The sequence below is a fragment of the Vulpes vulpes genome, chromosome 15, assembly GCF_048418805.1.
Source record: "Vulpes vulpes isolate BD-2025 chromosome 15, VulVul3, whole genome shotgun sequence".
NCBI classification, from domain to species: domain Eukaryota; kingdom Metazoa; phylum Chordata; class Mammalia; order Carnivora; family Canidae; genus Vulpes; species Vulpes vulpes.
Window position 1 is genome coordinate 28,149,525 of NC_132794.1, and position 21,577 is coordinate 28,171,101.

The 21,577-nt window shown below is 34.4% G+C and overlaps 1 protein-coding gene across 3 annotated transcripts in view; it reads right to left on the reverse strand.

Moving 5' to 3' along the window:
* LOC112917709 (ATP-binding cassette sub-family C member 2-like) overlaps nucleotides 1-21,577 on the reverse strand; it is a 91,058-nt gene that overhangs the window by 46,415 nt on the left and 23,066 nt on the right. For 2 of the 3 annotated variants that reach the window (XM_072740946.1, XM_072740947.1), the window contains 7 exons: nucleotides 11,913-12,167; nucleotides 9,420-9,485; nucleotides 7,052-7,189; nucleotides 5,098-5,244; nucleotides 3,043-3,127; nucleotides 2,883-2,949; nucleotides 2,372-2,498 (listed from right to left, as the gene is read on the reverse strand). In XM_072740946.1, the coding sequence (XP_072597047.1) occupies nucleotides 2,372-2,498; nucleotides 2,883-2,949; nucleotides 3,043-3,127; nucleotides 5,098-5,244; nucleotides 7,052-7,189; nucleotides 9,420-9,485; nucleotides 11,913-12,107 (825 nt within the window). In that variant the 5' untranslated portion in view covers nucleotides 12,108-12,167. Of the gene's footprint in view, nucleotides 1-2,371; nucleotides 2,499-2,882; nucleotides 2,950-3,042; nucleotides 3,128-5,097; nucleotides 5,245-7,051; nucleotides 7,190-9,419; nucleotides 9,486-11,912; nucleotides 12,168-21,280; nucleotides 21,459-21,577 lie in introns of all 3 variants that reach the window. The other variant, XM_072740945.1, reaches the window with a different exon arrangement.

A 21,577-nucleotide genomic window follows, 5' to 3' on the forward strand; every position in this document is an offset into this window, starting at 1 on the left:
CATTGAGAGGTATAGACTTGTAGTGTTGGAATGATTGGAGCCAAAGAAGAGTTGATCATTTTCACAGAGGTGTATATTTTTCCTTTAACTTTAAGAATAATTATTACTTTAATATCATATACAAATGCAAATGTGTTTTTGTTTCATTTTACTCTAATAAAGAAACCACAATAAAAGTTTTGCTAATTCAAAAAGTGTCTTCCAAATCTCTAATGTTCCATCAAAGAACACTGAATACTGAATATTCTACATGAATGGTGCCTGGTGTGAACCTTTGATATTGAGAACAAGGAGACTGGAGGTTGAACGTTGTGATATGATATGCCTCAAAAATATGCTTATATGAAACCTTGAGGAACAGAAAGATAAAACACAAAAGCACGCTGTGAACACTAACCAATAAATTTATTATTATTATTATTATTATTATTATTATTAAATTAGAAATGACAAGAATAACAGTTACAAATTTAGGATTAAAAATGTCTTGAGGGGGTCCCTGCATGGCTCAATTGTGATGGTTAAGTGTCTTAGTTTTGGCTCAATTGTGATCTCCTGGTTGTGAGATCCAGCTCTGAGGTGGCCTCTGCACTGGGCATGGAGCCTGCTTAAGATTCTCTCTCTCTCCGATCCCTCTCTCCCTCTCTTAAAAAAAAAAAAAATGGGGGGGAAATAATTCAGAGTATGATACCTCAAATTCTGCCATTGTTCCAGACCAAAGGACAAGGTTGTCAAGTATATTGACAGATAATATCTTCTCTCTTTCACAACTCTCGCTTACTATAAACAAAGGGTGTCCTCTCTGTTTTATGATTAGTAACAGCATTGTTATGGTTTCTTGCATCACCATGAACATTTTCTTAATTTCAAACCCTCAAAGGTACCAGAAATAATCTTTAAATCTTACCATGAGACCCTCAACCATCATAATAAGATAACAATAACCATAAAAATTCACAGCGAGCTGGCTGACTCTGTGCCAAGAACCAGGCTAGGCCTTTGCACATTAATGCTTTAGATGAAATACAGAACTAACATTGTTTTTATCTTGATTAATTCCCAACTATTTTTCAAGATCAAGTAAAAGACTACCATCTCTCTGAAAATATTTCTAACTCTTCAGAGTTTGTTGTTCCTTATACTTTGATTCATTTTTTATATCTGATTTAAACACTTATCATAATTGATTTTAATATCTCCCTCACTAGACTATGAACCCTGTAAATAGCAGGATATATCACATTCATGCCTGCTTCCCTGGTACTAAGTGACAGGCACATAATATGTGTGCATAGTATTTGCTTAGTAAAAAAAGCTGAAGACACTAAATAAATGAAAATAAAACCAATATGACAATCATATTTTTAAAGGATATTCACTGGCCTAAGATAAGATATAGTCATTTCAACTAAAGACAAATGGCTGACTGCAATCATTATGAAGAACATAAGGGTACAAAGACAGTATGATGAAGATTAAAAAGCAGTGGTATTCATTAAGTATAATCTTATCAGAAAAAGTCCCAGATACCTTAGTTGATCCTAAAATAAGTACTAGTAATGCTGAAAGAGAAAATAATAAATAAAGAACTCATCATTAAAGGACTGGAACCAGGAAAGGTATAAGGATATGAGGAAATACATGTTAAGAAGAAAAACAAAAGAGTTGGAGCGGATTCTTCTAAGAGAGAAAAAGTGAAGAAACTAGTCTCAGATTCATAGAACTTCTCCATCTTGTCAGAAGTGAGGAGGGATTACATTAATATTTTACCTAAGAGTTATTTAAATATAAGGAAAACTCATTGGTTAGTGTTTCAAAAAAGAAACAGGTGATTAAGAACCTGTTGAATTCGTATTCCTATTTGCCTTTAAGAATACAGTGAAAGGCTTGGAGTAGTCCTCTCCATAGTCCAAGGGCTGAGATTTAAAAGCAAGCTATTAATATTATTATTTTTCTGATTTTTCTTCTGGATCAATGATCCTGCCCACGAGCAACAATAAGACTTCTTAGATATGTAGCTGAAATTACTCAGGGAACTTTGCAATGAATGATAATTAGAAACCAAATCAAATTAAAATATAAATCACATTAGTTTCTCTATAATTGGTTGCAATTCAGTTAATATCATCAAACAATTACCATAAGCATTCATAAATGATTCACTAAAGTATCTGGAGGACAAAATGCTGTTATTAACCCATCCATAGCTAATCAATTTTTGTGGAAATTGAAATGTTTGCTGCAAACTAGAAATGTCCATTAAATACTTGCATCTTCAATTTGATTTGATAAATTCTTATTGACACTAACCATGTGTTGACTGTAGCCTACTACACTAGGAGATATAGAAAGAATGTATTGTTAGCTTTACCTTTCTTTGAACAACTCCTGTAAGTTTCTCCATTTCCCCCAGGATGGCAGAAAGCACAGATGATTTGCCAGATCCAACTTGCCCTACAACAGCCACTAAAGCTCCTTCTGGAATCTTTATGTTCAAGCTGTAGGACAAGAAAAGGAAAGAGATGATATAGGAAGTTCTTGTTACATTTTTAATGTTTATTCCCAGATAAATTAGCGTACTGAGCATCATCCTTGAAATTGCTGCTATTCATATTATACTACATTATTCTATGAACACCCAACCTTCCAAAAATGCAAACAACAAACACTGTAGAGAAAACAGAAGAAATGAATAGAAAACAAGGGAGTAAAAAAAATCCATAAAAATGCAAAGTATAGTGGGAGGTTAAAAAATAAGTCTTGTAAATTTTAATATATTCATCTTCCACTTTAAAAACTCTAAGAAATAAAAATATGGAACATTGTAGAATTCAATGTTAATAAAAAATTTTGTTTTTAATTTTCCCCAAACTATGACTTACTTTTTTAGTACTGGAATCCCCGTTTTATCCCAGGAGAAGGAAGCATTTGTAAATCCAATCGCATGATCTAAGAAGAAAAATAAATACAATGGTGCATCCTAGAGCCTATTATCTTCAACCTGGAAGTCAAATAAATATTGAATGCAGAGGAAATGCTGACCTCCTACGTAGTTTGTTTCAATATTTTGAGGAAGAAGCTCCTCAGTGTTGAGAAAGTCTTCCAGACGATCCAATGATATTCTTGTCTATCAAAATAAACACACATGGAATTTATTTGAGGGTCAAGAACTTCAACTAAAAAGACTTATAGCATGATAAAAAATTTGTGATGCAAATTGAAGATATTGAAGATATTCAGCAAGCAGAGCTTGAATTGTTCTAATGTTTATAAATAATTTCATTCCTAAAAAGAAAAAACAGCTTCAGGAATCACAGATCAAAACAAATCATTTATGCAGGAAGGCATGAGAAAAAGACACAAAAGTTCCTCCTTAACACTCTAGTAAAGCCATCATAACTAATTAATTAATAATTATAGGAAGATTAGTTCTTAAGAACAGCTCTAGAATTGTTGAATGAATTTGGCTTCTGAATATTAAATGATAGTTTCGGCAATAACACTGAGTTTCAGTAACAGGGCTACAATATGCTTAGCTACAATTAGGATAAATAGTATAAATTTTGAAGGCTCAGTAGGTTAAGCATCTACCTTCAGCTCAGGTCATGATCTCAGGGTCCTGGGATCCAGCCCAACATCAGGCTCTCGGGTCAGGGGAATCCTGCTTCTCCCTTTCCCTCTGACCCTCCACCCCACTCTTGCTCTCACTCCCATCACTCTCTTTCAAATAAGTAAATAAAATTACTAAAAAAAAAAAAAAAAAGTATCAATTTTGTTTTCCTCCAGCTGACTTACATGAAATCTCTATTGTATTTTTATTCACTCTAGGCTAGAAGACCTCTATTGTTAGTGAATAAGATGTAAGTGGGCCATGGTTTTGTTTACCAAGTACATCATATTAGTATGCAGATCTACTTTTTCTTTCCTTTACTTCTCTTTCTCTTTTGACAATTGCTCTCCGTATTTATGTAGTGTGCTACTAGGAGTTGGAGAACACTTTGAGATAGCAGACCTTTAGCTAGATTCTAATTTCAAAAGCAAAACAAAACTGATTCTAAGAATGGTATTTTTCTTAAGAAAAAAATGCTATGAAACACATGTTAAAAGCGTCACATCAACAGTACTTCTCTGCCCTCTGTTGGTCATTATTAGTAAAATAACAACAAAAAAGGTACGACAAAAGTGGATTACTCGGTATTCACTATATAATTATGTATTCAAATAATATACTATTATTACTATTATAATTTTAATGTAATTAATATAATTTAATATCATTGTTACTATTATAGTTACTATTAGCAACTATAAGTTAATATTTATTCAAATAATATAAAAATTTAAGGGCAGAGTTCTTAAAGAGTTGGTTCCAATAAGCAAAGCTTCACTTGGTTTATGAATTCAACTTGAGAAAATGGATTCAATGGGGGACACCCAGACAATCCAAACCTGACATTCAAAAAATTTAACAAGAAATCTCAGGGCATCAAGGTTCTCAGGAATCAAGGAACTCACTTCTTCACATTCCCTGTGGTTTCAGCAGCTTTCTACTCATTATAGTATTTATTCACAGAGCCTCCAGAGACTGAAGATTACAACAGAGGTAGGCTGAACCAAATATCTCATACACGGTTTGTTGGCAGACTGATATTATCAATGCACTTGTCTTTATTCATTCAGTACAGATGAAATGCTGCTAAACCCTGGGAAAACCTTCATATCCAGTTCCAGGCAAAGGACCTCGTTAAAAAATCTTCAATTGAAAACAGAAAATGAGCCTTTTGATGGCATAGTATCTGATATAAGCTTTTAAAAAGCCAAACAAAAGAAACTAACATTTATCAAAGAAAACAATATCCTATTTTGAAATACTTAAAAGTCATTTTGATAAAAGAAAAGCACAGACAAAGAAGACATGATTCCTTCCGATCTTTAATGTTTTCTATCACTTGTTAATTCAGGGAGACTAATTTAGAAAGCAGTGTAAAACAACCACAAAAAGTGAAATAAATAATGGAAAAAAAGACAAATAAAATGTGCAAAACCATAGACTCCAGTAGATGAACGATTCTTAGTTTAAGCATATTTTGGATGTACCTGGACCACAGCTGAGATCACCATTGGTAAATCAAACAAAGGAAGCCTCAAAATATTAAACAAAGACATAGATGTGAACACTTTAGTGGCTGTTAAAATGTTTCCTTCATCTAATAAGAAATAGATGCCAAATGTCGCCAGAGAAACCTGAAAAATAGAGACAAATTCTTTCCTTCAATTACTCAAAGCTAACAACAGGATGAATTAAAGTCCCAAAAATTAGGGGGAAAAATTCAAAACCTTTTTTATTGTTGTTTACCAAAATTCAGCACTATTCAGTGTGACTGCTGTAGAATATAAAATAAATGTTTAGTACACTAAGATATACAGATACAATTGTGTACCTTAGACCACGGCAGCCTTGAGACCATGTGGTCCAGCTCCCTTTTGTAAGTCACCATGTTCTTACTAGTTATCACTGCAATTTAATATGTATACTAATTGATCTTTTTTTCAAGATGGAGTATTATGTAAATTTATTTTCCAGTGGTGTGTGTATACATCCTGATTCATATGTAATAACACTTTCTGTGAGTCATAAAATTAACTGAAGAAATTATGAATAAATTATGGCTCAAAATGTTTATAATTACACTTGTAAGTTTCATTTAGAAAAGGCAGGAAAGTTCATATATGATGAGAATGTACCGACCTTCATGTACCTACAACTTCTCTTAAGCAAATGTTTCTTGGACATTTTTACCAAAGAATTCCAAATGTAAATATTGCTTTTATTTTCATAATACCTAGATATTTGTTCAAATAAAAAATAACAATATTTTAAATTATCAACAAGAGAAACACGTGGAACTTCCCCTGATCCTATGACCACTGAGGATGGTAAATTTGATTAAAACAGATGCTTCAGGGATCCCTGGGTGGCGCAGCGGTTTGGCGCCTGCCTTTGGCCCAGGGCGCGATCCTGGAGACCCGGGATCGAATCCCACATCGGGCTCCCGGTGCATGGAGCCTGCTTCTCCCTCTGCCTGTGTCTCTGCCTCTCTCTCTCTCTCTGTGACTATCATAAATAAATAATAAAAAAAAAAAATTAAAAAAAAAAAAACGAAAAAAAAAAACAGATGCTTCAGTTCTAAGTGTTTTTCATTATCCTTTGGCTTTCATTCATTGCTTCATACCTCAAGGCAGGTTATACTCTAGTTTAAATAGCATGGGATTCCTAACATTTACATGGTATGAAAGAAAGAGAATGCCCTCAGTTCCTATCAGTTTGCCTCCAAATACTAATTCTGTAACTTTGAGGATGTTTCCCAAACTAGAATAGATTTCCATTTCCTATTGTGAAGTGGTAAAAGCAATGCCTTATTATTTCAAGAATGAAATAAAGCAATTTATAACTTGTCTGGCATGCAGGAGAAACATACAGTCTTTCTTCCCAACTCCATATAGTGTGACTTTGGATCTTGCTTAAAAGGGATTAATCACACAAATCAAGACATTCTAGAGCAGCCTGGGGGCTCAGCGGTTTAGTGCCGCCTTCAGCCCACTTCAGGCATGATCCTTAAGACCCGGGATCGAGGCCCAAATCAGGCTCCCTGAATGGACCCTGCTTCTCCCTCTGCCTGTGTCTCTGCCTCTCTTTCTCTCTGTGTCTCTCATAAATAAATAAATAATCTTAAAAAAAAGACATTCTAGAGAGAAAATGAAACTCTGAAATGAAAGTTACATTGTTTAAGAACAGAAAGCACATGTTTGATCTGTGAGAAATTTACAAAGAAGTAAAATTTTATTATATGTAAAAAATACAGACCGAGAATACACATATTATCCCCTTCTTTAAAACTTCCATTATCTAATCTACATAAATCAATGACCGTTTTTCTTGAAAATTTTATTTCAGATATAGAAGATTTCACTTTGGGTACCTTAATTCCAGGTAATTTGGAGGTGAATCTGCAAATCTGAAAATCAAAACAGGAATATTACATATACTCACCAAGAATGGAATGCAAGTTAATGTCAGCATAGAAAACACAGCAAGATATCCAGCTGATTTTTGAACTTCCAATTCCTGTTCACGAATTTCAATAATTTTCTTTTTATAGGAAGGCTCCCATGCATAAAGTTTGAGGATCTGTAGAGGAGTCAGGCAGTGACTATTTGATAATATCATAGAAGAAACAAAACCATGCATGCATACAAATATATACAGTATACACACACACCCCCAACACACACACAATTATGGAAGTTAAAAGAAAAGATGGTAAACTCATAAAAGTAAAATGCTCCTATTTTCAGCCGAATCAAAATATTTCCATGAATTGTGTTTTTCTGGACAGGTAGGTGGCTGGGAGAAGAATATCACCATCTCTCTAGCCTATGTCCATCTTACCCACCAATAGCTTATTCTTGAGCCAGACTTTAAAAACATCCCAGCTCTTGGTATAAGCTCTGTAGCAGTTTCTGTTTAACTTAATCTTGGTTCTCTTCCTGCCGGTCCAACTCTCACTTCAATCCACTCCTAATTTCTTAGTAGCTATGCTCCTCTCCCTCGACTCCCAATTTCCTGAAAACTGATGGCATGGGACTTCAAGCCTTTTTTAGAAAGGTGACTGGTGTTTTGAGATTATAAACTGGAATATATATATATTCACACACATTCTCTTGGCTCTGTTTCTCTGGAGTATCCTAAAAATCTTTCACTGGCTCTGTGAACTTAGCCATGACACTTAATTGCACAGAGACTTTGTTTCCTTGTTTGGAAAATGAGGATGAGAAATTATTTTCTTGGGGTTCATAAGAATTATATGAGGAAACAGTACAGCGTGTGATCCACAGAAAATGTTCACCAAATGGTAGTTATTATTGTCAGACAGAGGCTATGGGATCTGCTATCCTTACCCCAGAGATACTGACCACCCACACCTTTAAGTATGCTATACTTTCAACTTACCTATACTTGGTCCTCTACCAGTATTCTAGTGTATTCTATGGTATTTCAAATTTTAGACTTTGCACAGATCTTTAGGAGATGTTCTTTTATTTTATCTACACTGTCTTAGTCCTACTGATAATACAAGTTTCCTTTTAATAATATCAATACTTAAAACCTATAAGCATACAGTGCTGTGCTTTTTATGAAGACAAGGGTTATCAGCCCACAGGGAGGTACAAACTGCATTTGGATCACGTTACTTTGGGAGTGTATGACCCTATTACATAATCTCAGTTATTCAATAATTTAATCTGAGTTAAATTTCAAAGCTACTTAAGGCCACTCTTAATTTCAGACAAATAAATGAGTATCAGTCTCTTTTCAGGGTATCTTTAATCTAACAATGTCTTTCATTTCAGTAATTTTTAATGTCGTGAAGGTTCTACACAGTACAATACAGCAGGATTTTTATTTATCAATGTGTACATATAATGGACATATCCTATGTTTATAAAGATTGATGCACCAGACAGAACGATCAATTCCAGAAGGATATTCCATATGGGCTTTGCAAATTTTGCCATTTTGAAAAATCTGATAAGGCATGATTCGGGTGCAACAAGATTTGAAATTCTATATACCTATCTATCATCTATCATCTATCTATCTAAAAGTTCATGAGGTTTCACTTTTTTTGAAGATTTTATTCATTTATTTGACACAGTGTGAGAGAGAAAGAGAGAGAGAGAGAGAGAGAAGGAGAACACAAGCACACAAGCAGGCAGTGACAGACAGAGGGGAAGGGAAAGTCAGGTTCCCTGCTGAACAGACAGCCTTATGCCTGACTCAGGGCTCTATCCCAGGACCCTGGGATCAAGACCTGAGCTGAAGACAGTGGCTTAACCAACTGAGCCACCCAGGCACCCCAAGGATTCACTGTTTTATCATAGAGAAAATATTAATGCCATGGGAAGTAGCTTTCCTATGGAATAAATAATATATAACATACCTTGTGAAGAATAACATTTGTGATTTCTATTCCACATTTAAGAACCTGAATGACTGTCATCACTTCCCCCATATAAATCTGCCTTCACATTGATGATAATGTTTTGCCACTCTTGCCTGCTTCATTCCATCTCTTCCACCCAATCCCTCCCAAAAAGTCATATTTCGTGTCTTTGGGGACATTTGTGTTCAGTTGTTGGGTGAGAAACAAAAAGAAAACACCTACATTTTATTTGGTTTTATTTAAATGTTATTTCAGCAATAAGAATTCCTATACATCTGAAAGGTGAAATACTCTGCCAACAATTTTATTTACATATATAATTATTTTGATAATAAACGTTCTAAAAAATCATTTATTGACTAATGTGGCTATATTATAAATAGTGAAATTAAAATCATATTCCTTTTATATTACCTTAATTCCATGTAAGATTTCATTGAGTAGTTTTATCTGTTTATCTTTGTTCTTCTTTTGGCTTTTCTATTTAAGGGGAACAAAATGATAGCATATTTGACAAAAGTTGGTAATAATTTAACTTACATAGCCACAGTATTTTAAAAAATATAAGCTATTCTCTCTATTTTATATAATATTTTGTTGAAAACCATCTTAAAATATTCTTATAATATTATTCTATTGCTAATGTTAAAATTAGTTATAACTAGATATTTTAAAACTTAAAAGTAGCCAGTAGTAGAATATATGCAAGGTTGTATACTTTACAAAATAGTGGAAAATATAATATTTATTTAAATGTAATTTGTTTAAAATTGAATACTAAAATAACATTCATCTTATATTAAAATGGGATAAAATTCCCCAAACTCTATCAATTATTTACATGTATATTTTTTATAAAAGAAGTATCACAGGAATAAAAATAAAGATCTATATATTGTAAGTACATTATCTTGAATGTTAATACTTGTAATTAAAATATATATTTTCAAATACTGACTCTTTTTTTGCAAATCCTATGTAGTTACTATATATTTATTCAAATATTTAACTTTTATATTATTTTATACTTATCATTGCTTGAGTATTGCTTCTTAAGGATTTCTTCCAATAATATTGTCACAATTATGTCAAAATAATAAGTATAGCATTTGTATATCTAGCAAAGTACACATTTACCAGTTAACATCCATAATACTACTTTTGTGATCAAAAGCATATTTTCTTCTTAGCATATTTGTACATAATACTGCAGTCTCTGAAAGTTTTAGGGCACTATATTAAGGTTCCCCAAATGTATTTCTATTCCTAAATATTTGAATTTAAATTATTTAAAATACAGAATTTTTTTAAGTTAGTTTAACAGTATTTATTATGGGACACCTGGGTGGCTCAGCAGTTCAGTGTCTGCCTTTGGTTCAGGGCATGATCCTAGGGTCCCGGGGTTGAGTCCCACATTGGGATCCTTGCATGGAGCCTGCTTTTCCCTCTGCCTGTGTCTCTGCCTTTCTCTCTCTCTGTCTCTCATGAATAAATAAATAAAGGCTTTTTTAAAAAAGTATTTATTATAATCATAAACAAGCTTCTTATTCTAAATACTAGAGTCTTAGAATTCATAATTATTTCATTGTTAATTATTTGGTAATTAATCTGAATTTTTAAAAATCAGAAAAATACAAAAGAAGGTATAAATCCTCATCACTTAAATGTATTAAAGTAACAAGTGAAAAATCTCACTTCCATCCACACCTAATTCTACTCTATAGGTAACTTTTCATTTTATCTTATCTTATCTTATCTTATCTTATTTTATTTTATTTTATGTAGGCTCCACTCTGGGTATGGGGCTTGAACTCACGACCCTGCGATCAAGGTCTTAGCTGAGACCAACAGCTGGCCACCTAATTGACTGAGCCACCAAAGTGCCCCAATAGGTAACTATTCTTAAAAGAATGATGCTTTGTCTCTAGATTATTTCTATGTTTATACAAATTCATTTGTATTCATCTCTACCACACCCATGTGCATAGGTATATTCACATTTTAAAAACTGGATTAAAGACATTTATGTACATATATGCATTATACACACACACACACACACAAACATATGTTTATTTTTCCTGTAACATGAGACTCACACAATTCCATGTCAGTACATGAATACTATTACTCTTTGATCCATTCAAAATAATAAAATAAGTGTGATAGGCAATACATCTACACTTGCATAGTTACTTTAACCCATGAAACCATCTGTCTCTCCCTCCACAGCGCGGCTTTTCAGCACAGTGATTCTGTCCTGTGTCTCCATCCCTATAGTACAGTATAATGCACACTGTCTGACACATGCCAGAGGTCAAAAAGTGTACTGATAATAAGATGAATGACTGACTGAATGTAAAGAAAGAATATTAAAATTAATTCAGTTAAGCATTTACTATCTCCTTGCTGTATCCAGTCACTTCTTGCTCACCAGCCCTTGGCCACTCTTCAGATAAAATAAACACATCCTTACCTCCAGGCTGTGCACACACTGTTCCTTTTGCTTGGTAAATCTTTTTCTCAGACATCCACAAGGATTCCTCCCTTACCCTGCTGATGCATCATTTCTTTCCTGCAGAATTTACTGCCCCTGTATGTGAAATGGCACCCTTTGTTACTCTGCATCCTAGCCTAATTTATGTTCCTTCTCATGTAAATTAACACCAGGCGTTATGTTCCTTATTTATTTCTTAATGCTTGTCTCCTCTAATGAAAGCTGGAACTTATCAGTTGTCCTCATTGCTGTACTTTGGCACAGAACAGATGTTCAATCAATATTGGTTGAATGAATGAATGATAAATCTGGATTATTTCCACATGTACAAAATTAACTAAGTTATTGTCAACTCAAGTCAGAAAACTCAGCTTCTGCTTGACACACATATGAGGCAGTCTTTTTCTTACCTTTAGTTTTTTCACTCTAGTTGCAACTAAAGCATTCACTGGTATAACAAATACAAGGACTGCCACCCCTGCTAAAACTGCTAGCCCCAGCTCCTGCCAAAGAAGTGATATGGCCATCAGGATTTGAAAAGGGGCTGACCAGAGGAGATTGAGGTTTGCTGTCAAGTCCATGAGCTGCTGGGCATCTGCTGACATCAAGTTAATAACTTCTCCAGTTGAAAATCTCTTTCGAGAAACATTAGATAAAAATAGAGCCTGAAAAAAAAGGCAAAATATTTAAAGAGTCCTGTAGATCATGGAGCATCTTTATAGTCAAACAATGGTAACTTTTAATATCAATTTTTATATATTTAGGAAAATCTACAAGATTATTTATGTAGTACAATTATGAAATACTGAAACTCTTAAAAATGTTTTTAGATGAAGAAGATGCAATTACTGATCAAAACACATAGTTTTAAAATCCACCGCATATTGATAAAGAGTAACATTTGGATTCCCAAGCAAATTCATTCTCAAGAACACTGCACAATTTGTTGATTACAAAATTGGGAACAAATGGGATGCCTGGGTAGCTCAGTGGCTCAGCGTCTGCCTTTGGCTCAGGGTGTAATCCTGGAGTCAGGATTGAGTCCCAGTCAGGCTCCCTATGGGGAGCCTACTTCTCCCTCTACCTATGTCTCTATCTGTGTGTGTGTGTGTGTGTGTGTGTGTGTGTGTCTCCTGAATAAATAAATAAAATCTTATTAAAAAATTGCAAAAAAAAAAAATCTGTTCTAGATTTCCAGCATTGGGGATCCTCTATACTCATTGGTACCCCTATAATGCTAAACCATCTAAATTTTATCAATATAAAGTATAAAAATGATTCAATAAATATCTAATGAATGTTGATGAACAACAGTACTATGCCTGAAACTAGAAAATTTTAAAATGATACTGTCCTAATTCTCAAGAAGATTATAATTTGGTTGTGGAGTCCACCCCACCACCCACATATACCTCCCACACAGGATGACCGTTAATTATAAAAATAGTTAAGAAAGGCCATGGGAATTTAGAGAGAGAAAAATATTGGAAAGGTTTCTTGGAGCAGATGGAAATACAACTTTTCTTCCAAGGCCCAATTCTTCCTTTCTCTGCATGTTATTTTAATATTTGTACATTGAATTCAATAGTCCCAAGTTTAATTATTGGTAATTCTTACTAAAGTTGATGTCAGAAATTCATTTATTTAATTCTTCACCCATTCTAAATTCCCAGTGAAATGCATAAATAAATTGTAAAAAGTAGTGGGGAATTGGTATGTGTACTAGAAGCCAGGCAAAAGCCTATTCATATGCCAAGAATTTTATTTTTAAGATTCCATTTATTTATTCATGAGAGACACAGAAAGAGAGAGACAGAGACATAGGCAGAGGGAGAAGCAGGCTCGCTGCGGGGAGCCCAATGTGGGACTCAATCCCAGGACCCTGGGATCACGCCCTGAGCCGAAGGCAGGTGCCCAACCACCAAACCATCTAGGTGTTCCATGTGCCAAGAATTTTAAGGAATTTCTACTACATTGATTTAAAGAGACCAGATAGAGAGGTGGAGCTAACAGGAGTAAATGAGGTACACGAGGCACTCAAAATAATTTTTTTTCAATAAATGAATAATGCAAAGCCAAAGAAAAGGCCCATCTGAAAAACAAGTAGTCAGGGCCTTCAGCAAAACTCTTCTAAATATTCCTGAGCTTAAAGCAAGAGGGCTTCATGCATGTGGGGAGGCCACAGACCCACCAGAGACACTGCACAGCCCTGGAGGTTCAGGAGGTGCCAGGATCCCCCTAAGCTCTATGGCTACTACAGTGTTCAATTCTCATTTACATTTCTATACAGTAAATTGGAAATGTTTCTGTTACTGACTAGTAAGGGGGACTGTTGTGCTGATAAAACAGAATGTCCACTACCGCCACAAGAGAAAAAAGAAAGGAGAAACATTAGATAAAAATAGAGCCTGAAAAAAGAGGCAAAATATTTAGTCACTGTGACTGTTAAGCTTTAGCCATGTCTCCTCCAAAACCAGCTCCTAATCTCCTCCTAATTCATTACTGACCACCTAATGTGGCCAAGTGAAACAATGGAAATTGAACCACCATAAGTCTCATTTCATTAAGTCTCTAACATTTCTTCAGATAGGTCCATTGATCTCTAATAGAATCTACCAGCAACTTATAAACAAATATATTTTCTCTCATACTTCTAGAAGGAAAAGTTAAATGGTATTAGTATTTATGAAAATACTAGCAGATTGAACAGATAAAGGTAGCTAAATTATCCAAGGAATCAAATGAATGACCTCTTATTGGAAAAAAACATATCACAAGAAACATGAGAAATATACGAATAATGCTTTGTAACCTAAAGTGAAAGAACATGATATCCATTACAAGTGAGAAAGAAGAGAAAAATGAGTTCAAATTGAAAACACAACTGTCAAATTTTTTAAAAATATAATGCAGGCACCAAAAGTCCAAATGCGTATTACAACAAATGGAGTTCTTTTTTTTTTTAACAAATGGAGTTCTTAAACTATTAAGTAGATATGTTCAAAACGGTTCCCCAGAAATTAGAGGAAACATATTTTGAAAAATGAAATGATTTTTTTAAAAAGATTAAAGTCATGGAGAAGTTTCAGGAGATCACACACACAAAATATAAATATATACATAAGAATGTATATATTATATAAACATATTATGATTATATAAATATTAATATATTTACATTTATATTTCTTTATAAATTCAGAATAACGAATAACACGACTTCCAGAGTGGAATAACAGCTACTGGGGTCCAGGGCCAGATACTCTATTTCACAACTCTTTTATAATGGGTAAGTTACTCAATTGTTCTGATTTGAAAGTTTCCTTGTATTTTTCAATATATATGTGCGCATTGTATCTACAGCTACGTCTATATCTACAACTGATTGTATATCTATATCTATGCACAAAATAGTACTTTTTTTCAAAATACTGCTTAAAACAGAGTGCAACAGATAGATATGTTAATATGTATTTATTATATATGTGTATTATATACATACGTATACACATAAAATGTAACACAATTACTTTGTAAGTAAAGAATAAGAAGAAATAAAGAAAAACAGAAGAAAATCTCTCTGAATGACAGAAAGATTTCAAACCAAAAGCAGTCAAGAAATACCAATCTAATTAGAAAATAGTATTACTTCTCTTACCCTGGTGAAATTTGTAAATTCTATAATGTTAAAATTATCCTTAAAAAGAAATACTTATGGGGTCCCTGGGTGGCTCAGTTGGTTAAGTGTCTGCCTTCAGTCAGGTCATGAACTTGGGGTCCTGTGACGGAGCTAGGCATGGGCTTTCTGTTCAGGAGGAGTTTGCTCCTCCTTCTCCCTCTGCCCCTTCTTCCCCCTCAGTTGTGTTCTCTCTCTCTCTCTCTCTCTCTCTCTCTCTCTCAAATAAATAAAATTGTTTTTAAAAATTAAAAAATAAAAAGAAATACATGCACCCAAGCACAGAAAAATCAAAACAAAACAGGTTATCCTAAAATGGTGGAATAAGAAGTAGAGGTTGGCAGCAGCTTTACCTATCATAGCTACTGTCAAAAGACAATGTTGCAATGGTTTTAAAGAATGTGTGGAAAAGGTACTTTGATATATATTAAATGAACCATATGCATTATGAGTGAAGATGGTAAGCAAGGTGGAAAGCAAAATAGGGAAAAAATCACAATAGTGGGAGAAAAGTGTAATATTTATATGAAAGTTTCCACTATGAATTTAAACTTGTTTATATGTAAAAGTAAATGTACTTAAAAACAAAAGCAAACAAATTAAATACAAAAAAAAATCATACAACAATGTGTTTTCTCAATACGTTTGGTCATGATATACTATGAAGTAAATAACAGATTACAAAATAGTGTATTGCAAATATGTAAGTATGCATGCAAAATAAATGTTAAGGGAAAATTAAGGTTATCTTTGCAGTCTAGACTTATGAATGGCTGTCATTTTCTCTTTCCTATTTTATGCATTACACATATTTTCTTCAATATACAAAAGAAAATTTTCTTCAAAAACTAATTGCTTTCAAAATATTAAGGAAAGGATTAAAGGGCATTATATAATTGGCTGTTGTTCTGGCTGGCATTTTTAACATCCGAGCACTGATTTCTCTTTCAATATTTTTCTGCCAAATAAACTTTTACATTTCTGGAAGGGACAAAAATCACAAGCCATGAAGGGGAATTTAGTTACCGCTTATTGCTAAATTATACAATCTAAACTCCCTCTTTGTTATATGAAACAATTTGGAAGAATACTGCAATATGACAACAAAATTATACCGGATGATGCAACATGTTCTAGAATTGTCTGGTAAAAAGTACTTAAAGAGATAAAAGAGAGAGGGCAGCCTGGGTGGCTCAGTGGTTTAATGCTGCCTTCGGCCCAGGGTGTGATCCTGGGGACCTGGGATCAAGTCCCGCATCAGGATCCCTGCGTGGAGCCTGCTTCTCCCTCTGTCTGTGTCTCTGCCTCTCTCTCTCCCTCTCTCTCTCTCTCTCTCTCTCTCTCTGTCTCTCATGAATAAATAAAATAAAATCTTAAAAAAAAGAGAGAAAGCCAGAATGAGATAAAAAGAGAAAACCCCAACTGTAAAATCTAAAACCATATAAAAAGTTGGGAGTTTATAAATGCTCTTCAATAAAAATGAAAATTAACCCATTTTTAATTAACTATTGTAATCATAATCACTTCCACAAAACTCTGTTATTTTAAAATTCCATCCAAGTTTGAGATTTCTTTTCTACAATATTTTCTTTACCTAGTCTCTCTCTCTCTCTCTCTCACACACACACACACAGCACAACTATGTGACATCACTTTTTGAGACTTCATTAATTTCGTTTAGTGAATTATACCTTAACAAGGCCCAGATGAACCAGTTAGGGCTCCAGCCTCAAAAACCTCTCTTATTGACTAGAAATATCTTGATTATCCCTGAACTCAATTCATTAATATCTCATTTTATCAACTGATAAATTGAGATAAATAAAATGAAATAAACAAATAAAATGAAATTTGTTTGCAATTTCACATTCCCCCTATTATATATTTGTTCCTGTCTATAGACTCATTGCCATGCTCTTGGTTCATATCTTTATTTCCTGAACTATTGAAATAGTTCTAAGGTACTCCTTATTTCCAACTCTGTCTACTTTCATTACTTTTTCCTGATCATCTACCTGCCTATGGCTCAAATAAGTCCCAATTTCCTCGAGAACTAAAGTACATTTTTACAATGTATCTTTCAAGTTTCTGAAAACAGAGCTGCAATCCTTTCTGTTTTACCATCCTCTCTCTCCCCACCATTCTACTCATAAGATACTATCTTCAGGTAAATTAATCTACTCATCATTTTCTGAGCAAGCCATGTATTCAACTGTATATTCCCTCGCACAATATATTTCCGACAGTAGAGTCTTTGCCTCATGCAATTCATCCTTCAGACCTAAATCATGCAATATTAATCATGACATTTTTCCTGACCATTCTAGCTCTAAGTCATAGAAATCACATAATTTAGAGCTGGAAGAGCCCTAAAATTCCTAACCCAGTGATTCTAAACCAATAGTTACTATACTTCTAGAGAGATATTGTATACCTAAAGGTGGACCCTCATAGCATTTATAAGAACTTATTCTTCTTCAGTTCATCCGTATGCAAAAAAAGTATGCCAGTATTCTCTTTCTGACTCTAAGTGCAGGATTTTGATTCTGCTTTTCCTCTTCTTGACCACACTTAGGTGTCTTTATTTTTTTTAAATACACTTTTATCAATTTTCTTGCATTTTATATTTATCACAATTAAGATAAGAACAAATCTTTAAACTACAAATATGGACAGTTTAGATATTGCACTACTGTCCAGTAATGGCAGCCACTAGCTACGTGTTATTAAATTTAATTAAACTTAAAAATTCACTTCCTTAGTCTTACTAGCCACAATTCAAAGGCTCAATAGTCTTATGTGACTACTAGCTGCCAAACTGGATAATGTGGATATAGCATTTTCATTTAGTTTTTAAAAAAAAATGTTTTTAGGGCAGCCGGGTGGCTCGGTAGTTTAGCGCCGCCTTCAGCCCATGGCATGATCCTGGAGACCCGAGATCAATCCCACGTCAGGCTCCCTGCATGGAGCCTGCTTCTCCCTCTGCCTGTGTCTCTGCCTCTCTCTCTGTGTCTCTCATAAATAAATAAATACAACCTTTAAAAAAAAATTTTTTTTTAGAAATGAGGAAGTTTTTATTTTCTTTTATTTCATTTTATTTCTTTTTTTTTTCAGATACTTTATATCCTCATATTATTCCTTCAACATAAAACATTTCTTTGGTCTCAAACTCAAATCTGTTTTCTCTGTGAGCACTCCATGCTTCAAATGTCTCCTGTCCTCCCCCCCCCCTTTGTTTTTAAAGAAAATGAGATACATTTAATTGACATATTATTAGTTTCAGGTGTTTTAACAAAATCGGTCAATATTTGTATATATTGCAAAATGATCACCACAAGTCTAGTTAACAACCATCACCCCACACAGTTATAAAATTTTTATTTCTTGTGATTAAAACGTTTAAGATCTACTCTCTCAGCAGCTTTCAAATACACAATATGGTATTATTAACTATAGTCACCATGCTGCACAATACATCCTAATGACATTTATTTTTTAACTAGAAGTTTTGTACCTTCTGATCACCTTTATCCATTTTTAAAATCACAAAGATTCTACTGGACATTGTTTGGTGAAGGAATGCCCCAGACTGCCCACATGAAACCCAGCACTAATTGACACTGCTTTTGAAGCATATCCCATGTCTTAGTCCTCAAGAATTGTCATGGAGGGGATGCCTGGGTGACTCCGTGGTTGAGTGTCTGCCTTCAGCTCAGGTCATGATCCCTGGTTCCGGGATAGAGCTGCAAGAGCCTGCTTCTCTCCCTGCCTATGTCTCTGCCTCTCCTCTCTGCATCTCTCATGAATAAATAAATAAATCTTTGAAAAAAAAAAAAAGAATTGTCATAGAGCCTGGATCTGTGAGCTAAGCTTTGAAACTCACGAACTCAAAGTTATCAAGTGGAATGAGGCCCATGTTTTCCCCACAAATCTTAAAAATGATATTCATGAACTTTATTCCAAACTAGCAGTAATCGTGTGGGTGGACAGAGAACAGGAAGTCCTAACATCTCTGCTCTTCACCATGAAAAGGGTCTGAGACCATGTTTACCCCACTCTAATAACAAATCTCTGATGCAGTAGAGCCAATGTCAGATTTATATGGGTCATCTGGTGCCACTATGAGAGCCATTTCGATATTGAAGGTACCTAAATATGATTTTAAAAAACCAGAATTCTATCACCTGTAAAGATAACAGAAATCTAAATATCCTAATTAGTCCCATGGAGAGAGATTCTCTCCAGAAAGCAGATGTAGGATAGGAGACTCAGAAGAAAGGCAGCCTTATATCAGTGCCATCTGCACATGCTATCTCAGTGCATCAACACGGGTTATAACAATGCAGGTTATGTTTTCCGCTGCTTGTTTGATGGATTTGGCATTAAATTGTAATCCATACAACAAGATCTACTGAGCTGGCTTGATTGCTGTATTCCTTTGATCCTGAGTGCTCTTCATTCTTAATCTCTCTAAGGAATCTATGGTTTCATCTTGTAGTCAGTGTTACCTCTCCCATTACTATCTCTGGGATATCTTTGCCCTTGTAATAGACTCACCCACAATGCTTGATTTTCTTCTTTTTGTTTGATCACTTGTTCTAATTTCTACTGCAGTCCACTCTTTTATATTTGTAACTCCATCCAAATCCTATACCCAAACTCCAATGCTTTAATCACTGAATGAAATCTTATTCCATACGGACTGTATATCAAAAACAAGTGTTAATATTTAAACTGATTCCTAGACTCTTTGATATCCTTCCTCCATATAAGGATTTCTCAGAATTTACAGTCTCTAGAATTATAACTGTAGCAGTATGCCCCTGCATTTGGGTTAATACCACTCCACACACCCATTTTGGCCCAATAAGGCCAAAGGGCCTATAAGTTTCATGCTGAGCTCAGCCCAAATTATAATTCTTCCTTCCACTACACAAATTCTACACCTTTACCAAAGATAAGTTAAAGGCTTCCTTTCTACGTGAAACCTTCTTTAACTGCACACAAGATTTCCTGCTCACCTGACTTCTCAGAAAACCTATATTTAGGGGCACCTGGGTGGCTTAGTGGTTGAGCATCTCTCTTTGGCTCAGGTCATGACCCTGGGGTCCTGGGATCAAGTCCCATATCAGGATCCTCGTGGGGAGCCTGCTTCTCCCTCTGCCTATGTGACTGTGTCTCTCATGAATAAACAAAATCTTTAAAGAAAAATCCCTGCATTTAGCTCCCACACATTTATTATGTATGCTAATAATTCCCCCTAATTTCTTGAAGGCAGTGGTTCATTTACTCACTTTCTCAGTCATCCAAATTTTATAAAAATGTATAAAAGCCATTTTCCCAGATGACAAAGGTACAACAGGTAAATAGGTTTCTATCCAAATTTTAAAGAGTCCACAATTTACAGAAAACTATAGAGTAAGAATGCAAAATGCACTTGATTGAACAACTCCGGTGATAACTATGGGAAGAAAGAAACTCTTTAATTGTTTATGATGATAATGTAAATAAAAGCCTCTGGATGGTAAAGAGGTGGTATTTAAAATTGCATTTTCAAGAGAGAACAAATTATACTTCAGCATTATCACAGGTATAAGCATCAGCCAGGTTTTGGAGGGTAGGTGGGTACAGAGGCAGGAGTTAGAATGAAAGAGAAGCAGATAATGATGGTTTAAAGAAAGATGGTTTTGTTGCATGAAAAAGTAGAGTAAAGCAAACAGAGGAAGAAGAAAAAAGTAGTATGCAGAATGAAAATATCATGAAAAGAAGAAACTTCAATGGTACATGCACACAGATAATCACGAACACATTACATTCGTTGTCATTCACTTGGTGAGGAGGATTTCAGTGATACAACAGTGGACAGAAACCATCATTTAGTTTCAAGGATTAGGGCTCACTGGAAGTTGCAGGGACTGTAAGAACTATAGAGAGTCCTACAGAGAAATGAATACAACCAATACGGATGAGTCAAAGTTCTTTTAAAGTAAAACAAATGTACATTCAAAGGGCACCCTAGGAACCTTTTAACATACTCTCCTATAGTTTAGAGTATACAAGGAAAGAATCCATTTACAAATTGGGAATTCCTTAATTTTTTACCTTTTTGTAGATGAGTCCCATTATGGCTGTCTTAATTTTTGCTGAAGTGAGCATGTTAAAACGTTGGTATTGCTGAAGGATCAAGGTTTGCAAAAAGACTACAACAAAAAGTGCCAAAGCATAACCATAGCCACTCCATCCAAAATCTGCGTGATGTTCACAGAAAATGATCATTTGCCTGAATGTCATATAAAAATTGAGAAAGGGGAAGAAATGTTAAGCATCTAAAGTAGATAAATGCTTATAAGCGTGAAGTGTTGTCAAAACGTTACATACACCTATATTTTTTTTTTACCC